Source organism: Orcinus orca, chromosome 11 (assembly GCF_937001465.1).
Source record: "Orcinus orca chromosome 11, mOrcOrc1.1, whole genome shotgun sequence".
In the NCBI taxonomy this organism is placed as follows: domain Eukaryota; kingdom Metazoa; phylum Chordata; class Mammalia; order Artiodactyla; family Delphinidae; genus Orcinus; species Orcinus orca.
In genome coordinates this window covers 83,262,443-83,283,755 of record NC_064569.1, presented here as the reverse complement: position 1 = coordinate 83,283,755, position 21,313 = coordinate 83,262,443, and the positions used below count along the sequence as shown (strand labels likewise).

General features: G+C 41.3%; 1 protein-coding gene across 6 annotated transcripts in view; it reads left to right on the top strand.

Moving 5' to 3' along the window:
- Positions 1-21,313, top strand: part of GNPTAB (N-acetylglucosamine-1-phosphate transferase subunits alpha and beta) — an 88,850-nt gene that overhangs the window by 11,428 nt on the left and 56,109 nt on the right. For 3 of the 6 annotated variants that reach the window (XM_033427623.2, XM_004269462.4, XM_049694715.1), the window contains exon 2: positions 13,905-13,990. The exons of the other annotated variants lie outside the window; for them this stretch is intronic. In XM_033427623.2, the coding sequence (XP_033283514.1) occupies positions 13,905-13,990 (86 nt within the window). The remainder of the gene's footprint in view (positions 1-13,904; positions 13,991-21,313) is intronic. 6 annotated transcript variants of the gene reach the window in all.

Below are 21,313 nucleotides of genomic sequence, written 5' to 3'. Positions count from 1 at the left end.
GTTGCGGCGAGCGGCGCCTCTCTTTGTTGCGGTGCGCAGGCTTCTCATTGTGGTGGCTTCTCTTGTTGCGGAGCACGGGCTCTAGGTGCGTGGGCTTCAGTAGTTGTGGCACGTGGGCTCGGTAGTTGCAGCTCGTGGGCTCTAGAGTGCAGGCTCAGTAGTTGTGGCACACGGGCTTAGTTGGTCCGCGGCATGTGGGATCTTCCCAGACCAGGGCTCGAACCCATATCCGCTGCATTGGCAGGCAGATTCTTAAGCACTGCGCCCCCAGGGAAGCCCTGTATTGCCCTTTAAAATTGCTTCCTAAAATTGTTTCTTCTTTTAGCTTCTAGTTTATCCCTCCTTCATTACCTCTCTCCATTAACTTCATTTCTGTTTCTGACTAATTCTAAATTGGATAAAGTTTCTTTACCAAATTTCGTAACTTGTTCACTCAGCAGAGATCAGTGGAGGTGTTTACTCTGGGCCAGGTACTCTACTGCTTAGAGACACAAAGATGGTTCTGTAGCTTTCTGCTATTGAGGAGCTCACTCTCCAGACAGACCAGCAAATAGGCAAACTTAAGATGCATTGTGATAACTTAAGTTGAAGAACTAGGCCTGGGTGTCTGGGGAAGTTTCTCAGGGTGACATGTGAGCTTGATCTTGAAGGAGATGGCTGAGGGAAGAAATGGGAGCCCCTCCCCCCTTGTAAGTGAAGGATGCTCTACGTGTAAAGGTATGGGTATGAGAGGTAGCCCTCACCTTCTAGAACAGAAGTGGTTCTGAAGGGCCGCAGCATCGTACCCAGGAGTGAAGCTGGAGAGGCAGGCGGTGGCCAGTTTAGGACTCGCCTATGGAGTGACTCCAAGGAATTTGGATTCCTCCTGAAGAAAATGGGGACCATTCAAATGGTTTTAAGCAAGAGAGTGATGAGTCAAATCTGTGTTTAGAACAGTTGCTCTGAGGTGTTGTGAACAGTGAACTGCAGACGGATAACTGGGAACAGGAGACTGTGGGGCGTAGTAGGGGTTCAGGTGAACCTGCCACACTGGGTGCAGTGCTGCACAGTCAGCAGGCTTTGCATGTTGATTTTTATAATTGTACAAAGGCCTGAAAGAACAATGTCTTCGCTTTTGGAAACTGGCATAATCTATATCTAATTAATTGCTTGACTTTTTGGGCGAGTCTCTTTATTTTAAAGTTGTCCGTACTGAATAGTATGTAAAGTAGAGTAACTTACATCAAAGTACAGTCAGCCCTCCATAGTCACAGGTTCCATATCTGCAGATTCAACCAACCAGGGATTGAAAACATTTGGGGAGGACTTCCCTGGTGGAGCAGTGGTTAAGAGTCTGCCTGCCAATGCAGGGGACACGGGTTCGAGCCCTGGTCTGGGAAGATCCCACATGCCGCGGAGCAACTAAGCCCGTGCGCCACAACTACTGAGCCTGCACTCTAGAGCCCACGAGCTGCAACTACCGAGCCCACGTGCCACAACTACTGAAGCCCGTGTGCCTAGAGCCTGTGCTCCGCAACAAGAGAAGCCACCGCAATGAGAAGCCTGCGCATCGCAACAAAGAGTAGCCCCCGCTCACCGCAACTAGAGAAAGCCCGCACACAGCAACGAAGACCCAACGCAGCCAAAAAAAAAAAAGGGGGGGGGGGAATTCTAAAAAGTTCCAAAAGGCAAAACTTGCAAGTGCGCCAGCAACTATTTACATAGCATTTACATTGTATTAGGTATTATAAGTAATCTAGAGATGATTTAAAGTATGTGGGAGGATGTGCTTAGTTTATATGCACATACTATGCCATTTTATATAAGGGACTTGAGCATCTGTGGATTTTGGTATCTGTGGGTTGGAAGCGGGGTAGGTGTCCCTAAGGATACCGAAGGACAGCTGTACTTCAGAATCACTGAGATTCTAGCATTTAAAAGTAAGCTATTACCCCAAGCCAGCAGTTTTCCACAGGTAGTCTGGGGACCCTATCCAGTGATCCACAAGTTCAAGCTATTTACACGATAATACTAAGACATTATTTACCTTTTTTCGCTCATTCTCTTATTAGAGTCCAGTGGAGTTTCCCAGAGGCTTAACAGACATGTGACATTGCAGCAGACTGAATGCAGAACACAAAGATATTCCAGTTGTCTTCTTTGAAACCAAGCATAAAAGAAATTTGTGAAAATTAAAAACAATGCAACTCTTCTCACTAAACTTTTTTGTTTAGGGAAACAGTTATTTTTCATGAAAATCTTTATGTTGCCCTGTAATGGGTTTATTTCTTAAATGAACAAATATTTTAAAATTTCCTCAGTTTTAATTTTAATATGGTGAATATCAGTAGACATAACCCACATAAAATTTAAAAATTTAAAAACTCTTTGGAATCTTAAATAATTTTTTTTTTTTTTTTTTTTTGCATTATGCGGGCCTCTCACTGTTGTGGCCTCTCCTGCTGCGGAGCACAGGCTCCGGACGTGCAGGCTCAGCGACCATGACTCACGGGCCCAGCTGCTCCACGGCATGTGAGATCTTCCCGGACCGGGGCACGAACCCGTGTCCCCTGCATCGGTAGGTGGACTCGCAACCACTACACCACCATGGAAGCCCTTAAATAATTTTTAAGAGTATAAAGGGGTCCTAAGACTGAAAAAGCTGAGAACCTCTGCTCCAAGAATTTAAGAATAAATATGTGGTGGGACTTCCCTGGCGGTCCAGTGATTAAGACTCCACACTTCCACTGGCGGGGCGCAGGTTCAGTCCCTGGTTGGGGAAGTAAGATCCCACGTGCCATGTGGACCCCCCCCCCAAAAAAAAAAGATGTGGTACCTGTGTTATGGATATTTAAACCACCATCATCTCTCACCACTATTGCTTCATTACAATCCATTCTCCACATTGCAACCAGGCTACCTTTTAAAAAATGTGAATCAGGTTACATCATGCCCGTTGTACACAGTAGAAAATTCAGACTCCTTCTAATGGTCTGTATGTAAGATCCTAAATGCACCACTTCTTTGAGCAGGTTGTGTCACGTATCCACTGTGTGTGCTGTAACTATTTCTACAAAAATGTACCCTAACAGACTACCTTCAAGTTTGCTGGCTTAAAACAGGAGCAGCAAACTACGCCTGTTTTTGTATGGCCTGCAGTCTAAGAATGGAGTTTACATTTTTAAGTGGCTTTAAAAAACTAAAAGAAGAAGAATTCATAACACATGAAAATTATATGAATTATAAATATCAGTGTCCATAAATAAATGTTTTATTGGAACATAGCCACGTCCATTCATTTACTGTTGTCTATGGCTGTTTTCTCAGTACAACAGCAGCATTGAATAGCTGTGGCAGAAACCATATGGCCTGAAAAGCCTAAGATGGTTACTGTTTGGCCCTTTACAGAAGAGGTTTGTCAGTCCCTGGCTTAAAATGACAGTTATTTCTTCTCTGGGATGTGCAGGTCAGGTGGGAGTTGGCTCATCTGGGTTGGACTTGGACCGCATGTCTTTCGTCCTGGGACCAGCAGACCAGCCTGGACATGTTCTTCTCAAGCAGTGGTAAAGGCACAGAAAGCAAGCGGATACTTGCAAACCTGCCTGAGGTTGAGGCTCAGAATTGGTGTCTTCTTTTTGTTCCTTGACACGTTAGGTTTGTGTCCGCCTTAGGACCTTTGCACTGTTGTCCCATCAGGCTGGAGAGCACTGCCCGCAGACCACCATGTGACGTGCTCCTGGTCATACAGGTCTCAGCTCAGTAATGCCTTCTCAGGTGGGCCTTCCCCACCACCCAACCTAAAGCAGCCTCTTTCACCAGGTCACTCCTTTTTCTATTCCCCTTCTTTTTAAAAGTAGTACGTAGTTTCAGTCTGAAAATATGTATGTGTGTATTTAATGTCTCATTTCTCTCTCCCTCAAAATGTAAGCTCCGTGGGAGGAGCATTTCTGTCTTATTCACTACTGTATCCTCAGCCCCTAGAATAGAGCCTGGCACCAAGAGGTGGAGTGCAGAGATACTTTTTCCCTAGTATCTAAATATGGAAAGGTCACCTGAGTGATCAGTTTCTAAATTGAACCTTAATATAAAAGTATACAGGTTTAGTTGATATCAGTTGACATATAAATATATTAGGGTTCTTCAGAGAAACAAAGCCAATAGGATATATGTATGTGTGTGCATACGTGCATGTGCGCACGTGTGTGTGTGTGTGTGTATGGAAATAGACTGATTATATGGAATTGACTTACAGGATTGTGGAGGCTTACAAGTCTCCAAGATCTGCATTTAGCAAGGCTAGCGGTCCAGGAGAGCCAATGAAGTAGCTCTAGTATAAGTCCAAAGGCCTGAGAACCAGGAAGGCCGATGCTGTAGTTCCTGTCTGAAGGTTGGCAGCCTAGAGACCCAGGAAGAGCTGACGTTTCAGTTCAAGTTAGAAGGCAGGAAAGACTGATGTTACGGCTCAAGGCAGTCAGATCAGAGGACATTCTCCCTTACTCAGCCTTTTTGTTCTATTTAGGCCATCAACTGATTAGATGAGGCCCACCTACATTAGGGAGGGCAAGCTGCTTTACTAGTCCCAATGCAAATGTTAATTTCAGTTGGAAATAGCCTAGTTGAGGAAGTTCCCTTCTGTTCCTAATTTGCTGAGAGGCTTTTATTTTTTATTTTTAAATAAAAAAATGAGTGTTAAGGGAATTCCCTGGTGGTCCAGTGGTTAGGACTCCACGCTTTCACTGCCGAGGGCAAGGGTTCTATCCCTGGTTGGGGAACTGTGATCCCACAAGCCACATGGTGCAGCCAAAAAAAGAAAAAATAGGTGTTGAAGTTTGTCAAATACTTTATCTGTTGATATGATCATATGATTTTTCTTCTTTTGCCTTGAGATATGGTAGATTACATTAATTAATTTTTGAATGTTGAAACAGTTTTCAAAAATACATACCTAGAATAAATCCCACTTGGTTATGTTATATAATTCCTTTTATACATTGTTAGATTTTATTTGATAACACTTTATTGAGGATTTTCACATCCATGTTCATGAGAGTTATTGGTTTATAATTTTCCTCATAAAATGAGTTAGAAAGTGTTCCCTTTGCTTCCATTTTCTGGAAGAAATTGTAGAGAATTGGTATCATTTCTTCCTTAAATATTTGGTAGAATTCACCAGTGAACCCATCTGGGCCAGTTGCTTTCTGTTTTGGAAGGTTATTACTTATTGATCCAAATTATTTAATAGGTATAGGCTATTCAGATTATGAATTTCTCCTTGTTTGAGCTTTGGTAGTTTGTATCTTTCAAGGATTTGGTCCATTTCATCTAAGTTATCCAATCTGTGATCAGAATTGTTGATAATGTTCCTTTATTACTCTTGGAAGGAGTATTATAGTGATTTACTTCTCTTCCAAAATTTTATGGCAAAATGCAAATAACAAAATTTGCCTTTTTTTTTTTGGCGGTATGCGGGCCTCTCACTGTTGTAGCCTCTCCCGTTGCGGAGCACGGGGTCTGGACGCGCAGGCTCAGCGGCCACGGTTCACGGGCCTAGCCACTTCGCAGTATGTGGGATCTCCCCGGACCGGGGCACGAACCCGTGTCCCTTGCATCGGCAGGCGGACTCTCAACCACTGCACCACCAGGGAAGCCCTGCCATTTTAATGATTTTTAAGTGTATAACTCAGTGGCATTAATTACATTTACGTTGTTGTGCAACCATTACCACTGTTTCCAAAACTTTTTCATCACCCCAAACAGAAACTTGGTATTAAGCAGTAACTCTCCATTCTCCCCTTGGGCCCTGGTAACCTCTGATAACTTCCTGTCTTTATGGATTTGCTGATTCTGGACATTTCATATAATGTATATTTCATACAATATTTGTCTTTTATTTTTCTGGCAGTTTCTGCTTGTTTTTCAGTGTTTCTGAGGAGATGAGAGATTGGAGTTGCTTACTCTGCCATTTTGCTGAGGTTACATTCCAGACTGATAGTTCTGATTGTTACTTTTTTCATGTAATATTTTACCAAACACTTTACCCTTTGACTAGTCTGTATGCTCCAGAAGGAAGACATTTTGTTTTGTCCATTACTATGTCCTCAGAGTCTGGAATGGTGCCACATATTTGTTGGCTAACTGAAGTTACTAATTTTTAATAGTTGCTTAAAAACTGCATAATTTTTAATAGCTTCATAATATTTGTGTGACTGTACCTTAATTTATTTACCCGATTACCTGTTGTTTAATTTTTAAACTATCTCCAGGTTTTATTTGTATAAGTAATAATGGTTATTACATTTATACAGAAGTGTTTGGGTGCACCTATGATGATTTTCTTGACATGTATTTCTAGAGGTGGAATTAGAACAAAGACATGACCATTTCTTTGGTCCTTTGATACATATTGCTAATTGCCCCTCAGGAAAGGGGTTTTTTAATGGCTTTAAAGCTATTTAAAAATATATAGCATTCTTTTTGCCTAATTTATGACTTCTCTGCATTTGACACTCATAAAAAGAGAACTCTCCTTGGTGAATTTTAAAAAATGTTTTTGTCTAAGTAACAGTATGAGATAAAATTCATTTGTTGATGGAGGTAAGTATAGTAAGCACCACAAGCAGATATTTTGTAAAATTTTATCTCATTTCACTAAACATTTTTATGGCAATTAAATTTTACCAAAATAAAGAGAAAAAACAAAAAAACTTAGTTTGATTAGTTTTGGCTTCTGGTTTAATAATAACAAATGTTTACCAACTACACTTTTATTTATACTTTGGGTATATTTTTCACATGTTATAATTGTTTGTTTCATATTTGTCTGCCCAGTAGGCTGTGAGCCTCTTGAAGGACTAAATAAGTTCAGTGTTCTTTCATAGTCTTAAAACCTTACATTTCCTGCAGTACTTTGTAGTTATTAGAATAGATGGATATATATCAGCTCACTTGATTTCTTTTATAACAGCCCCTTATGGGATAAGGAATTGTTTTGGAACTTAGAGAGCTTTAAGTGACTTGTCTAAAATCACAAAACTATTACATTTGTCCATCCTCATCCTGCCCATGCTTTCTACCTAGGGTTAGCTCACTATAGCATTTGGCCAAGAAAACCAGGTTCCCCTAAATGAATCTCAAAGATAAATATCCTCACTGCAGTACTTTGGCTTCTTCCATTAAAAAAATAACAAAAACAAAACTATAGAGACCTTATCCAGAGGAAATAGGAAGAAAAGCCAGGGAATCAGAGCTGCTCTCTTGCCAGAAATGCATGTTCTGATGGGAGAAGATGGTGAAAGATATCTGTGCCAGATCCCACGCGGGAGAGAAGCTGTCTGAGATCCGAGGAAACATCCGTCTGCTAAGAGGAGCCAGCAGCCTGTTGACAAAAATTTGGGAGGGGAGGGGGAGTCAGAACTCTTCTTTTTTTTTTTTTAAATAAATTTATTTATTTTATTTTTATTTATTTTTGGCTGCGTTGGGTCTTCGTTGCTGCACACAGGCTTTCTCTAGTTGCAGAGAGCTGGGGCTACTCTTTGTTGCGGTGCTCAGGCTTCTCATTGCGGTGGCTTCTCTTTTTGTGGAGCACGGGCTCTAGGGTGCAGGCTTCAGTAGTTGTGGCATGTGGGCTCAGTAGTTGTGGCTTGTGGGCTCTAGAGTGCAGGCTCAGTAGATGTGGCACACGGGCTTAGTTGCTCCACGGCATGTGTGATCTTTCTGGACCAGGGATTGAACCCGTGTCTCCTGCATTGGCAGGCGGATTCTGAACCAGTGCGCCACCAGGGAGGCCCAGAACTCTTCTTTTTGTGTGACTTTAGATAAGTCACTTAAACTCTTTGAGTCTCAGATTCTCATCTGTACAATAAAGAGTTTATATTAAAAAAATAAATAAAATCACAAAACTGGGGCTGAGGTCAGGGCCTGCTTTTGTGACATGTACTTAATCTTTAGGCATTGAATAGCTGCAGCCCTGTCCAGGAGAACTCTGTGCAGTATTGGAAATGGCCTGTAATTATGAGCTGTCCAGTACAGTAGCCACTAGCTACATGTGGCTGTTGGGCACTTCACAGGTGGCTAGTGTGACTAAGGTACTAAGTTTTAAATTTAACTTATTTAGTCTTAATTTAAATTAGCACACATGCCTAGTGGGGAATACCATGTTTTTGGACAGTGCAGATCTAAATTCATAGGTAGAGTAACTGTTTGCAAGGACGTTCTAGCAGGGCTCACACATTGGCACTGTGTAATTCTGTGATTCTGTAAACTCTGAACTGTAAAGCAACTAAACCTACATATATGTACCCAGAAAGGCAGTTTGAATATATTTGGAAACCATCTTTGGTAGTTTCCCCGACACACACACCTTTTCCTTTTATTCAAGTGTGGTTGAGGAGACTTTTTTTTTTTTTTGGCTGCGTTGTGCGGCATGCGGGATCTTAGTTCCCCAACTGGGGATCGAACCCGGGCCCTCAGCAGTAAAAGAGCGGAGTTCTAACCACTGGACTGCCAGGGAATTCCCTCTCTTTGCTCCTCTACTTCTTTAAAAATCTCAGCTTTCTCTCCTAGAAAAAGGAGAGAGATTTTGTTAAGTTATTATGATTAACCCTATCCTGGATTATTCCTTTTCTCCAACAGTAATCTGTTTTAATCTGTACTCATGTAAAAGCTGAACAGTAAGCATTCCTAAATCATTTCATGCAAGTACATGATTAGTCCTTAACAGGATGTCAGCTCCCTGAGGACAAAGCCCTGGTTCCCATTTTGTGCCCTTTAAAATGGTCATCAAATGTATGTCGTGTATCTAATTCTGTGAAGAATTCAAAGAAGGTAGACGTGGTCTAGAAAAGTATCTTTGAGTTTAATTAATGTTCAAGTAAATAGTGGTCTTGTGCATCTTGGGTTTGGGTCATTTCCTGTGTATGAAAAGGAGAGATCAGCCCACTTTTGGTAACCATTCAATGCCTAATAAGAAATGGGTTAATCTTTTATTTTAGCCACTTCGTGTTGGGAAATGCAGTGAGCTGTTTGTGTCCTCCCAAAATTTATATGCTGAAACTATTCCAGTGTGATGCTATTAGGAGGTGAGCTCTTTGGTAGATGCTTAGGTCATGAGGGTGGAACCCCCATTAGTGGGATTAGTGCCTTTATAAAACAGACCCCAGAGAGCTCCCTTGCCCCTTCCACCATGTGAGGTGACACAGCCTGAACACAGCCATCTGTGGACCAGGAGGCAGGCCCTCACCAAATAGCAAATCTGTCAGCACCTTGATCTTAGTCTTCCCGGTGTCCAGAACTGTGAGAAATAAATTTCTGTTGTTTTGAGCCACACAGTCTGTAGTATTCTGTCAGAGCAACCCTAATGGACTAAAGCAGGAAAACAAACATGTTTAATCAAATGTGATTAGAAAATGCTGCTGGTGATGAGATTTGACTTCCTGATTGATCAGGGGAGGAGGGGAATTAGCAGAAAAAGATAAAGCTTAGATTATCTTTGTCTGCCATTTAGTGGCTCTTAATGCAAAATATATTTTGTTTTCAGAAACTATGGCGAACCTGTTGTAATTTGGGAATATTATAAACTTCTGATGTGATTATCAATGTATGAAAAGCTCTGTCAGAGTGACTTAGAGTTCTTGCTGCTTGAGTTTGGAGAGCCCTGGCATCTTAAGTTTTACAAGGTAGCTCGTCACATTTATACACTTGAAACTTTGAGAAAGGGACATGTGTTTTTACAGAGAGAGTTTTGCATCCTTGTGTGCTGAGGCCTGCTGTCGTCTCTCTATACCTGTAGCCTTTAGCCTTTACATTGACTATCTGGGAGTGGATCTGAAAGCAGGAAGCTCTGGAGGGAAACCACAGAGCAGTAGGCTGTTCCAAGGTGTTTGTCTTGTAAAACTAGCAGCCGTATTCACTCATTCTAGAAAGTTTATTGATTTTGTGCCAGGGAGTGTGCAAGGTTCTAGGACTGAAAATGAGAGAGATTAAGTTCCTGGCTTTGAGTTGCTCGCAGAGGTGTAGATGATATTTAAACAGGTGAATTAATTATATTGTAGCATGTAAACGCTGTCTTTAAGAGACCTGTGAGCAGTTTGCAGTGAGTATTGTACAGCCCTACAGGATTTGCATATCTTATCAAAACAATCTTGTGAAATAGGTGGTATTAATATCCTCATTCTACAGAAGAAGAAATTGAAAATGGAGAAGTGCCCTAGATTTTATTATTGATAAATTCCAGACTTAAACTTCTGATTGTAATCTTATGATCCTTGCACTGTTCACCAGTTCGCTTCTTAATAATTACCTTCCTCCTTTCCTTAGCTGGGGAATCCCCAGAGGATTATGGGGCTTGCACCTCATTCACTGTTACTGTACCACAGGCATGCATTTGGTCCTGTTTCGGGACCATCAAGATCATCAACAAAAGTGTGTGCCGGTTTCATAATTGAAAAAGTTTATCAACTGAAAATTTTAGCGTTTGTGCGCACAGACCAGCTGAAGGACTATCAGACATTCTAAAAATGCTGGGCCATTGAATTAAGGGTGATAAACATACCAGTTTCCACTGGTTGAATGACCACATTCATGAATGTGTATTTGACAAAGCTGGCTCTGTGTAAATAAGCATCAGAAGAGCAGGCCAGGTGAAGCTGAGAGAGCCCGGGCCAAGCTAAACAGGAACGTGGGCTACGGAGTTCGGTTGATTCAAACCTCAGCCCCATCACACACACTGCAACTTGGCCTGGAGCTTCTTTTTGTGCCATCGTAGTACGTGCCTCAAAGTGGTGCCTTATTGTGGGGATTCAATGGAGGGGTGTGCCTGGCACAGTGGTGCTTGGTGAGTGTGTGTTTGAACCCCTTCTCCTGTGATCAGCACATTAAGACTGACTTTGGCTGCAATTTTGTAAGACTAACCAACAATTGATCTTGAATACCTTGGACGCCATGATTACTAAGATGGAGTCTTAAAAGTGATACACATTTAAAAAAAATTTTTTTTTAATTTTATTTATTTAGTTTTGGTTGCACTGGGTGTTTGTTGCCGTGCGCGGGCTTTCTGTAGTTGCGGCGAGCGGGGGCTGCTCTTTGTTGCGGTGCGCGGGCTGCTCATTGCAGTGGCTTCTCTTGTTGCGGAGCACGGGCTCTAGGTGCGTGGGCTTCAGTAGTTGCAGCATGTGGGCTCAGTAGTTGTGGCGCATGGGCTTAGTTGCTCTGCAGGATGTGGGATCTTCTCAGATCAGGGCTCGAACCCGTGTCCCCTGCATTGGCAGGCAGATTCTCAACCACTGCGCCACCAGGGAAGTCCAAAAGTGATAAACGTCTTTAACTAGTAGAATAAACTACCTTTAGATGATTTTTATAATTCTTTATTAATAATACATTGTTTATGTGGTATTTGAGAGCTCATGTAGTATTTTAGTAAATAGTATTTTAGTTCATTGTGTCTTAAATTTTTACCAACAAACTACCCTTAGTAACAGACAAAAGTAAGTCTTCTGAGGAGAATAATGTAGAGAGGAGGTGTGTGTGTGTGTGTGTGTGTGTGTGTGTGTGTGTGTGTGTGTGTGTGTGTGTGTGTGGAGAATAGCTCAAAATGGCAAACAGGACATTTTTTGAAGGTCAACATTATATCTGGTATTTTTATCACATCAATATTCCATTTTTCTCCATAAAAAATTTGCATTACTACCCAATAGAATGTTTTAAATGTCTTGCCATTATAAAAATGATGGCATTTCAGAAGTTAAGCTTGTTTACCCTCGGCTTCCAGTATGCCTGGCACACTCCCCATACCCTTTACTTGCCCACGTCATGGGAGAATCACCGTCCTACTACAGCAGCACAGCAGACCGATGAAATAGATTTAGTACTTATTTCATAGTTGAGGAAATTGAGGCCCACACATTGTAGTTTACCCAGGGTTACACAACTACGAAGCAGAACTGGGAGGTTCTCTTAGAAGGCATCCCAAGTTCCCAAATCCAGCCTGCTCTTACGTCACTCCTACAGTAGTGAGGTAATATTTGCTAAGAAGAAGATGGTATGTAATGTGCTGGGTATGAGTTGATAATAAGCAGAATTGTAAGTCGTTCTCTACCCTTTGAGCAGTTTGCTTGGTCTGTCAAGATGCTAACATGGGGTAAAAGGTAAATAACAATAAAACTAAGTGATGCAAGGCATCAAGTAAGTGATAGAGATAGAAGTTATCCAGAGTTCTGAGAAGGAAGCATTCAGACTGGGCTGAAGAATATGGAAAGGCTTTGTGCAAGAACAGAGACTCGATTTTACAGTAGTCAGTGTTTCTCTCACCTGTTCCTCTGGTCTTTTGTTTACTGCTGATAATGGCTGAAACTATCTAATTGCAAGTTTAAGTCTTTTTTGGCTTCTTTGTTGTTTGGAAGGTGTTCATATTTTTACAGTTTACCCCAGAATAAACAATTTTTTAATTGCACAAGTTTTTTCTACTCTTTTCCGTCCTTGATAGTATTAAGGAAATGATCTGACACTAACCCTTAGATGAATTTTATTTGATTTACAAGTTTCCTTTTTCATTCCTCATAGAGCATATTACTCATTCATCTAGAAAAGTTTAGAAAGATTTTCATAATAGGGTTTAGTTGACAGGAATAGCAGAAAAGGGAAATGTTTCTGATGGAAGAGAATCAGGTTCAAATGTTGATGGGCTTAGGAGCAGGGACAAAAGACCCAGAGGAGGTGAAGACAGGAAGAGACACAGTGTCCTTATGGAGTTGACGTGGGGGCATGGAGGATACAGGTGAGAAACACAGTGTCAGCCCTGCAGCTGGGAGCCCCTCTTAAGTCATAGACTTTTAGGACTGGCAGGGATTTCAAAGACCCCCTGCATTTTACAGATGAAGAAACAGCCTGAAGAGGCTAAGTAACTTGCTCAGTGTCACTCATAAAAGTGACAGAGCTGGGATGAAAACCCACATCCCGAGTAATAAGCCAGCATTCCTACCACTTCCCCCAAGATCTAAGAGTGCAGAACTCTGAACTAGAGGAACGTTCCTAAATGTGGTATTTAAGGACCCTTTGCTATTGCCGTTGTTTCTAATACACGGGAGCGGTTTGGAGATGCCAAGATTAATTTATCTGATGAAGGAAGGCATGTTGTATTAACATACAGCATGTCAGCATTTCTCAGCCGTTTGTGAAGCGCACTCTCTCTGATGTTTTCTCCCCACCTTCCAGGTAGCCATACTAGCCAAGGACAGTTATATTGAGCTTTATTTTATTTATTTATTTATTTTTATAAATTTATTTATTTTTGGCTGTGTTGGGTCTTTGTTGCTGCGCAGGGGCTTTCTCTAGTTGCAGCCAGCAAGGGCTACTCTTCGTTGTGGTGCACGGGCTTCTCATTGCGGTGGCTTCTCCGGTTGTGGAGCACGGGCTGTAGGTGCATGGGCTTCAGTAGTTGTGGCACGCAGGCTCAGGAGTTGTGGCTCGCGGGCTCTAGAGTGCAGGCTCAGTAGTCATGGCACACGGGCTTAGTTGCTCCGCGGCATGTGGGATCTTCCCGGACTAGGGCTCAAACCCATGTCCCCTGCACTGGCAGGCGGATTCTTAACCACTGGGCCACCAGGGAAGTCCTTGATTGGGTTTGTTGTTGTTGTTGTTGAGTTGCATGAGCTGTTTATATATTTTGAAAATTAAGCCCTTGTCGGTTGCATCATTTGCAAATATTGTCTCCTGGTCCGTAGGTTGTTCTTTCATTTTGTTTTTGGTTTCCTTTGCTGTGCAAAAGCTTGTAATAAGTTCGATTAGGTCCCATTTGTTTATTTTTGCTTTTATTTCTATTGCCTTGGGAGTCCTTTAGCAGTTCTTAATGAAATTAAAATGAAATGAAAGTTACATACTCTCAGTATTTGATGCAAAGAAAACATTTGTTTTTCTTTTCTTTTTTTCCCTAGGTGGTTCTGGAATGGAGCCGGGATCAATACCATGTTTTGTTTGATTCCTACAGAGACAATATTGCTGGGAAGTCCTTTCAGAATCGGTGAGAAGAGATCAGTTTTGGAGAGTAGCTTATTTGGGCTTAAATAAGCCATGAAATCACCCATGCTTTAAGTAAAACAGTTGAAGGGGTCTTTCCAAGTTGTAGGTATGGTTTAGCTTGTTCAAGACTACTCCCATGTGAAGGTACCTTGTAATCCATCCTCACGTTTTATGGATGAAAAATTTGATTGCCAAAGAGCAATCCTGCTTTGCAGTATATTGAGTACTTTAAGTTACACGATCTCGCTTTGTCCTTGCCCCAGTTCTGTGAGCTCAAGGTAATTCCATCCCCCTGTAGGATGAGGAAGCCAGGCAGCTACTCTGCAGCCAGTTCCAAGCCCCGGCCAGTGTTCTTCTGTTGACATCACTGTGTTAACCAGAGCATCTGCTGTGGTATCCACCAGGACTGGATGCCCACATGCCCCTGTGGTCACCACATCTGGCTGCCTCACTGTGGGGAGGAGCAAACAACCTCACAGGTTGGGTCTTTTTCTCCTTAAAGCCAAGCTTCTTGGTGCAGCCACTCCTGAATGCTGCCTTCACCCTTTTCCTTGGAGACTTTTTCGTCCCTCACAAGACAGACCTCAAAGTTAAAGCAATCTTTTCCAACATCCTCCTTCCCTTCTCACAGCTAAAATAAGTCACACACGGTCTTTTCATTTTTTTGTCTGTAAAACTGTTACTTGTATGGTTTTATATCATAAAAGCAATATATGTCTATGGTCAAAAACAGTTCAAACATTATAGAAAAAGAAAAACAAAAAGAAAAAGTAAAGCCTCTCTCTGTTCCATTCTGAATTTCCCCTGACCCAGAGGAACCATGGTTAATGAATTTTTGTTTTGGATTCTTCTGGTGACCGTCCTTTCAACTTAAAAAAAAAGCAAAAACAAAAAACGGAGTTCTCTCCTTTTTGGTTTACTCACTTTATGCAGTATCTATTAACTGCTTTCCATTGTAACGGCACACAGCTAATCACTATAGGGCAAGGAGCACGGGGTGACCAAAAACAAATGTGAGGTAGCTAACAAAGGTAGTTAACCTCACAGATGGACCTTGATCTAACTGTCAGAGACCATAATCAGAAACTTCCCTAGATCCTGACTGTCCATTTTCCCTGGAGAATAGACACCATAAGTCCTCCTCTCTACCTTCACTGAACCAGAAAACCTAGTGAAAGTGTAACTAGTAACTGGTGTCAATTGATGCACTTGGACCATTTTCTGGGAGCCTCTAGACTGCATCGGCAGTTCTGCTGGAGCTCTTGTCCCCGCTTAGAAGCACTTCGTTGCGCCTCTATCCACTTGTTATGAGTGCCTATATGGTCCCTATCAAATAAGTAGTTTTTTAAAAAAGCTGTGCTAATTAGACATAGATGTATGCACTATTATAGTCCTGAACCTCGCAGCGAAGAAGGGCTGTAGGATTCCTTGAGTTAGCCTAAGCTTTACTTTAAGCAAGTGAAGGGCGAAGTAGGGAAACTCTAGATCTTTCTCTTAGGATCTCTTAAAACAGCAGTTTCCAAAGAACCTGGGGGATCTGCGAAATCAGAGCTATATTTATAACAGTGCTGAGGTGTTATTTGCCTTTTTTTTTTTTACCGCGTTGACATTTGCACGAATTGTGTAAAAGCCATGGTGGGTAAAATTGCCACACCTTAGCACAAGCCACTGTAATTCACCACCGCCACATATCTGCACGGGGCAGAAAAAAGCCGGTTCGCTTAAGAATGTGCCTGAGGAAGCAGTAAAAATCGTTGATTTGATTCTGCCCTGACCCCGTGAGTACACATTTTCCTAATGTTCTGTGTGATGCAACGGGAAGCACACCTCAGGCACCTGGCTGCATGGCGATTGTCTTGAGGAAAAGCCCTCTCGTGGTTGTTTGAGTTGCAGCCTGAACTCACTGTTCTGTTTCATGGATCACCATTGTTATAACTTGGAAGGACAGATGACAGTGTCATTACTCAGACTTGTTATATTTGGCAGGTATTTTCTTGACAGTAAACAAAGCGATCCTGTGTTTGAAAGGAAAGAAATGATAGTATTTGCTGCCAAAGATAAAATTTGAGCTTTGAAGTGAAAATTAGAATTTTGGAAATCTTGTTCCCACCACTGTAAGCCTAACAGCTTCACAATACTGTAAAGACTTCTCTCATTAGATTTGCAGCATTATCTAAGAAAATTGCATTTGTTAATATTAGGTAAGAAAATTAAGGAAATATGTCACATTTGGCAGAGCTGCATACCTCAGTAAGCTGTTGTTTTCCAGATGACCAATGCATTGATGTTACAGAATTTCACATGGGTGAAAGCCAAAGTGCAAGAAAGACCGATGGATTTTACTGTAAAAGCACAAAAAGTTCACTAATGTAGTTTCAGATCACACATTGCAACTAATTTTTAAGAAACTTCCACTTATTTTGGTGTAGTATCAAAGAAGAATATGCACTATTATTTGAAAAGGCTATTAAAATACGCCTCCCCTTTCCAAGTACGTATCTGTGGGCCTGGGTTTTCTTCAACCAAAAGAGCATATGGGAACAGATTGAATTCAGATGATTTAAGACGCTTGCTTGCTTGCTTCTACTAAGTCATTAAAGAGATTTGGAGAAATGTAAAGCAATGCCTCTCTTCTCACTAAATTGTTTTGTTGTTTCAGAAAATACTGCTATTTTCATTTAGTTTTTATTTTATTTTATTTCTTTTAAATTTACTTATTTTTGCTGCGTTGTGTCTTTGTTGCTGCACGCGGGCTTTCTTGTTGCAGTGAGCAGGGGCTACTCATCATTACGGTGCGCGGGCTTCTCATTTACGGTGCCTTCTCTTGTTGTAGCATGCAGGCTCAGTAGTTGTGGCTCTTGGGCTCTAGAGCGCAGGCTCAGTAGTTGTGGCGCATGAGCTTAGTTGCTCCGTGGCATGTGGGATCTTCCCTGACCAGGGCTTTAACCATGTCCCCTTCATTCACAGGCAGATTCTTAACCACTGTGTCACCAGGGAAGTCCTATTTTATTTTTTAAAAATATTTATTTATTTGGTTGCACTGGGTCTTAGTTGTGGCTTGCTGGCTCCTTAGTTGTGGCAGGCGGGCTCCTTAGTTGTGGCATGTGAATTCTTAGTTGTGGCATGCATGTGGGATCCTGCTTCCTGACCAGGGATCGAACCCGGGCCCCCTGCGTTGGGAGCACGGAGTCTTAACCACTGCGCCACCAGGGAAGTCCCTGCTCTTTTCATTTAAAAAGTTATTTATGTTAACCCATGAAGGGGTTTATTATTGTTTTAAAATGAATTTTTGAATGTCTGATTTATTTTTGAAAATGGCAAGTGTGAATCATTAGAGAAATGCAGATCAAAACTACAATGAGGTATCATCTCACACCAGTCAGAATGGCCATCATCAAAAGATCTACAAACAGTAAATGTTAGAGAGGGTGTGGAGAAAGGGGAACCCTCTTGCCCTGTTGGTGGGAATGTAAATTGATACAGCCACTATGGAGAACAGTATGGAGGTTCCTTAAAAAACTAAAAATAGAACTACCATACGACCCAGCAATCCTACTACTGGGCATATACCCTGAGAAAACCATAATTCAAAAAGAGTCATGTATCACAATGTTCATTGCAGCACTATTTACGATAGCCAGGACATGGAAGCAACCTAAGTGTCCATCGACAGATGAATGGATAAAGAAGATGTGGCACATATACACAAGGGAATATTACTCAGCCATAAAAAGAAACAAAATTGAGTTATTTGTAGTGAGGTGGATGGACCTAGAGTCTGTCATACAGAGTGAAGTAAGTCAGAAATAGAAAAACAAATACCGTATACTAACACATATATATGGAATCTAAAAAAAAAAAATGGCTCTGATGAACCTAGGGGCAGGACAGGAATAAAGACACAGATGTAGAGAATGGACTTGAGGACACGGGGAGGGGGAAAGGTAAGCTGGGACGAAGTGAGAGAGTGGCATGGACCAAATGTAAAATAGATAGCTAGTGGGAAGCAGCCACATAGCACAGGGAGATCAGCTCAGTGCATTGTGACCACCTAGAGGGGTGGGATAGGGAGGGTGGGAGGGAGATGCAAAAGGGAGGGGATATGGGGATATATGTATATGTATAGCTGATTCACTTTGTTATAAAGCAGAAACTAACACAACATTGTAAAGCAATTATACTCCAGTAAAGATGTTAAAAAAAAAAGGAAGTAAATTATATACAACCACACACACACACACAAAAAGAAAATGGCAAGTGTAGATAGTTATAACCTAAAAACAAAAGCTTTTAGGGTTCCTTAAGAATATTTAAGAGTGTGAAATGTCTGGACCCTAAAAAGTTTGAGAATAATTCGTTAATGTAGCAGTTCTCAAGCTTCAGTGTGCAGCAGAATTCCACAGAGGGCTTGAGAAAATACAGTTTCTCCCCATCTCCAGAGTTTCTGCATCTGTAGGTCTCAGAGGGGTGCAGAGAATTTTCATTTCTAACAAGTTCACTGGTGATACTGAAACCACTGGTCTGGTGACCACACTTTGACAACTATTGTATTAACGGATTCTTAATGAAACATAATTTTCCTCCTTCTCCAACTTTTATTTTAACAATGCTGATTTTCCTAAGAAAAGCTCAAAATGGCCTTCTTTTACTCGAAACGTTTATTGAGTACTCACTCGGCCTACTGTGTCTGATGCTGTGCTGTGTGCTGATGGTGCACAGACACATAAATCTCTGCCTGGACGGAGCCTCAAAACTTTTAGAAGGAAAACTAGCTCAGAAAATCTAGATACTGAGGTCAGCAGTTTTAATCAAACACTCTTGTTCTCTTTCTGAAGGGTGTGTGTGTGTGTCTTAAATATTTCTTCTCTTAATTTTAGATTGCATTAAAATATAGTTTGATTTTTATGTAGGGATATTTCAAAATTATCTAATTTTGATGATGACAAGAAAATGGATCATATGTAATATCTAATATGTTCTAATATATTTTAAAAAACCAAAATGTTTATAGGAAGTTTTCATTGTTTTGCTAGTGTTTCTACATGTCTTTTTAATGTTGTTTGCCCTGAATGAAAAAAAAAATCCCATTCTATATGCCAGTGACCAATGAATATGTGAACTGTCTGCTGCTGCTAATTGTGAGGGCTTGAGTCAGCCTGGGCTCAGTTTTGTCATCTCTAAAATGTAGATATTAGATGAAGTGTAAAATCTCTTGCAACTTTGTTTCTAAGATACTATTCATGTTCTAAGTTTTCCTCTCTGCTTTATGTGATGTAGAACCAAGGGACTATTGAGTGCCTTCATATTCACTTAAACTAATAAAAATAAAAGGTATCACCACGGCTTTGGTTCTGAATCACAGGTAACTTTCTTAGTCTTCAGCTCTAAGTTAAAGACTTCCTTCTCATCTGGAAACTAAGCTAGTGGTCTGTGGTTAGAACAAAAGACTCACACTCACTGTGACCATGTCTAATAAGTAGAAAAACAACTGACTCACTGACCAGGGGCAGATCACACGATCTCCTCAGGGTTGTCGGTTTAACACCAGAGAACTGGATTGATCATGTAATACAGCCTTACTAGAAGCACCAGTACATAAATGCATTATTACATAGTTATGCTGTTTTCCTCAGTTGAACTTGCGTGGTTATCTCTTGACTCTATTAAAACAATCTTTAATAGCAGATAATTACTCTTACAGAAAAGCTTTGGAATGTGCAAATTTTCCTTTTTAAAAGCCTTTTCTTTCTAAAATATGTCACTTAAGCTTTTTTTTTTTTTCCAAATTTTTAGTCTGAGCATAGATAGATCACCTGTGAACTTGGGAGTGAGATGACTGGATAATTTACTTGCGGGTAATGTGAGGCATTTTTTTTTTAATAGGAAAGACTAATGTTTATGTTGAGGGAATGAACTAATAGTTATTTGGACAGTAAATACATATTAAACCCCACTATGTCCCAGGCACTATTCCTAGGCATGTAGTGATGAACAAGAGGAGCTCATTGACCTCATCTAGAACTGATATTTTAGTGGGGAAGGCTTTTTTTTTTAACTTAAAAACATGAACTATAATCTACCTATAAATCAGTAATTCTCAGTGTGAGTTTTTGGACCAGCAGCATTGGCATTACTTGGGAACTTGTTAGAAATGCAGATTCTGGGGCCCCACTCCAGAACTAATGAATCAGAGACTCTGGGGATGGAGCCCAGCCATCTGTTTTGAAAGTCCTACAGGTGATTCTGATGTCTGCTAACATTTGGGAACCATCCACATAGACACACGCAGAAGAAAACCTAGATGAGGAAGCATTTGCGTATCGTTACAGTAAGGAGAGAGAGCCTGAGCCTGTACAGGAAAGAGAGGAAATAATTAATGAAGAGGGGCACAGAATGCATGACACCATTTTTGCCTTAGAGATAGTTGATCTAGTGGAAGACAGACATCAAAAAAAATAGTACAACCAGTATGCTAAGGATTCTTTAGAGTACAAAGTACAGTGGAAGTTGCTTCTTAAGCAGTATATTTTCTTTGTGGGAGGTGAGGGAGGAGGGCATTTGGGGAATGAGGAAGTGGTTAAAAAGAAGCATGAAAGAAAGGATATTCTAGGCAGAGGGAGAAGCATGTCCAAAGACACAGAAGCCTGCAAGTTCTTATCCTGTTTGGGTAAGGGCATACACATGGAGCGTCTAGAGCACAGGGTATAGATTATGAAGGAGTTTCGATTTTATTCTACAGGCAGTGGTGCACCTTTACGGGAGGGTTGGTAGATGCTCAGCTGTCACTTGTGTCTGAGTATGAGCTGATTGATTCCGCATTTTCCACATGAAGCTCTGGGTCCCCTGGAACCTCTTTGACCTTCATCTCCTCTTATGCTCTTCCCTTTGCTCCTGTTGTCTCTGCCACACTGGCCTCTAGTTCCTTAACCATGCCAGATAGGCAGCTGCCTCAGGGCATTTGCACATGATGTTTCCCTTCTCTGGGCTCTTCTTCCCCAGTTGCCCACGTGGCCTGCTTCCTCACTTCCTTCATCTCTTTGCTGAAATGCCACCTTCCAGTAAGGCCATCTCTGCTCTCCCTGTTTAAAACTGACCCCCCACTTAGACGTACTGTGTATCCTCATTTTCTTTATAACATGGAACATCATCTGACTTCACTTATTTGGTTTATTTCCTGTCTTCACCTTTCTAGAATGTAAGCTTCATGAAGGCATAGATTTTGGTTTTTTTTTTGTTTACTGCTGAGTCCCCAGCACCTAGAACAGTGCCTAGCACATACTGAGTGCTCAGTAAATATTTATTCACCAAATGGATAAGCACTCCT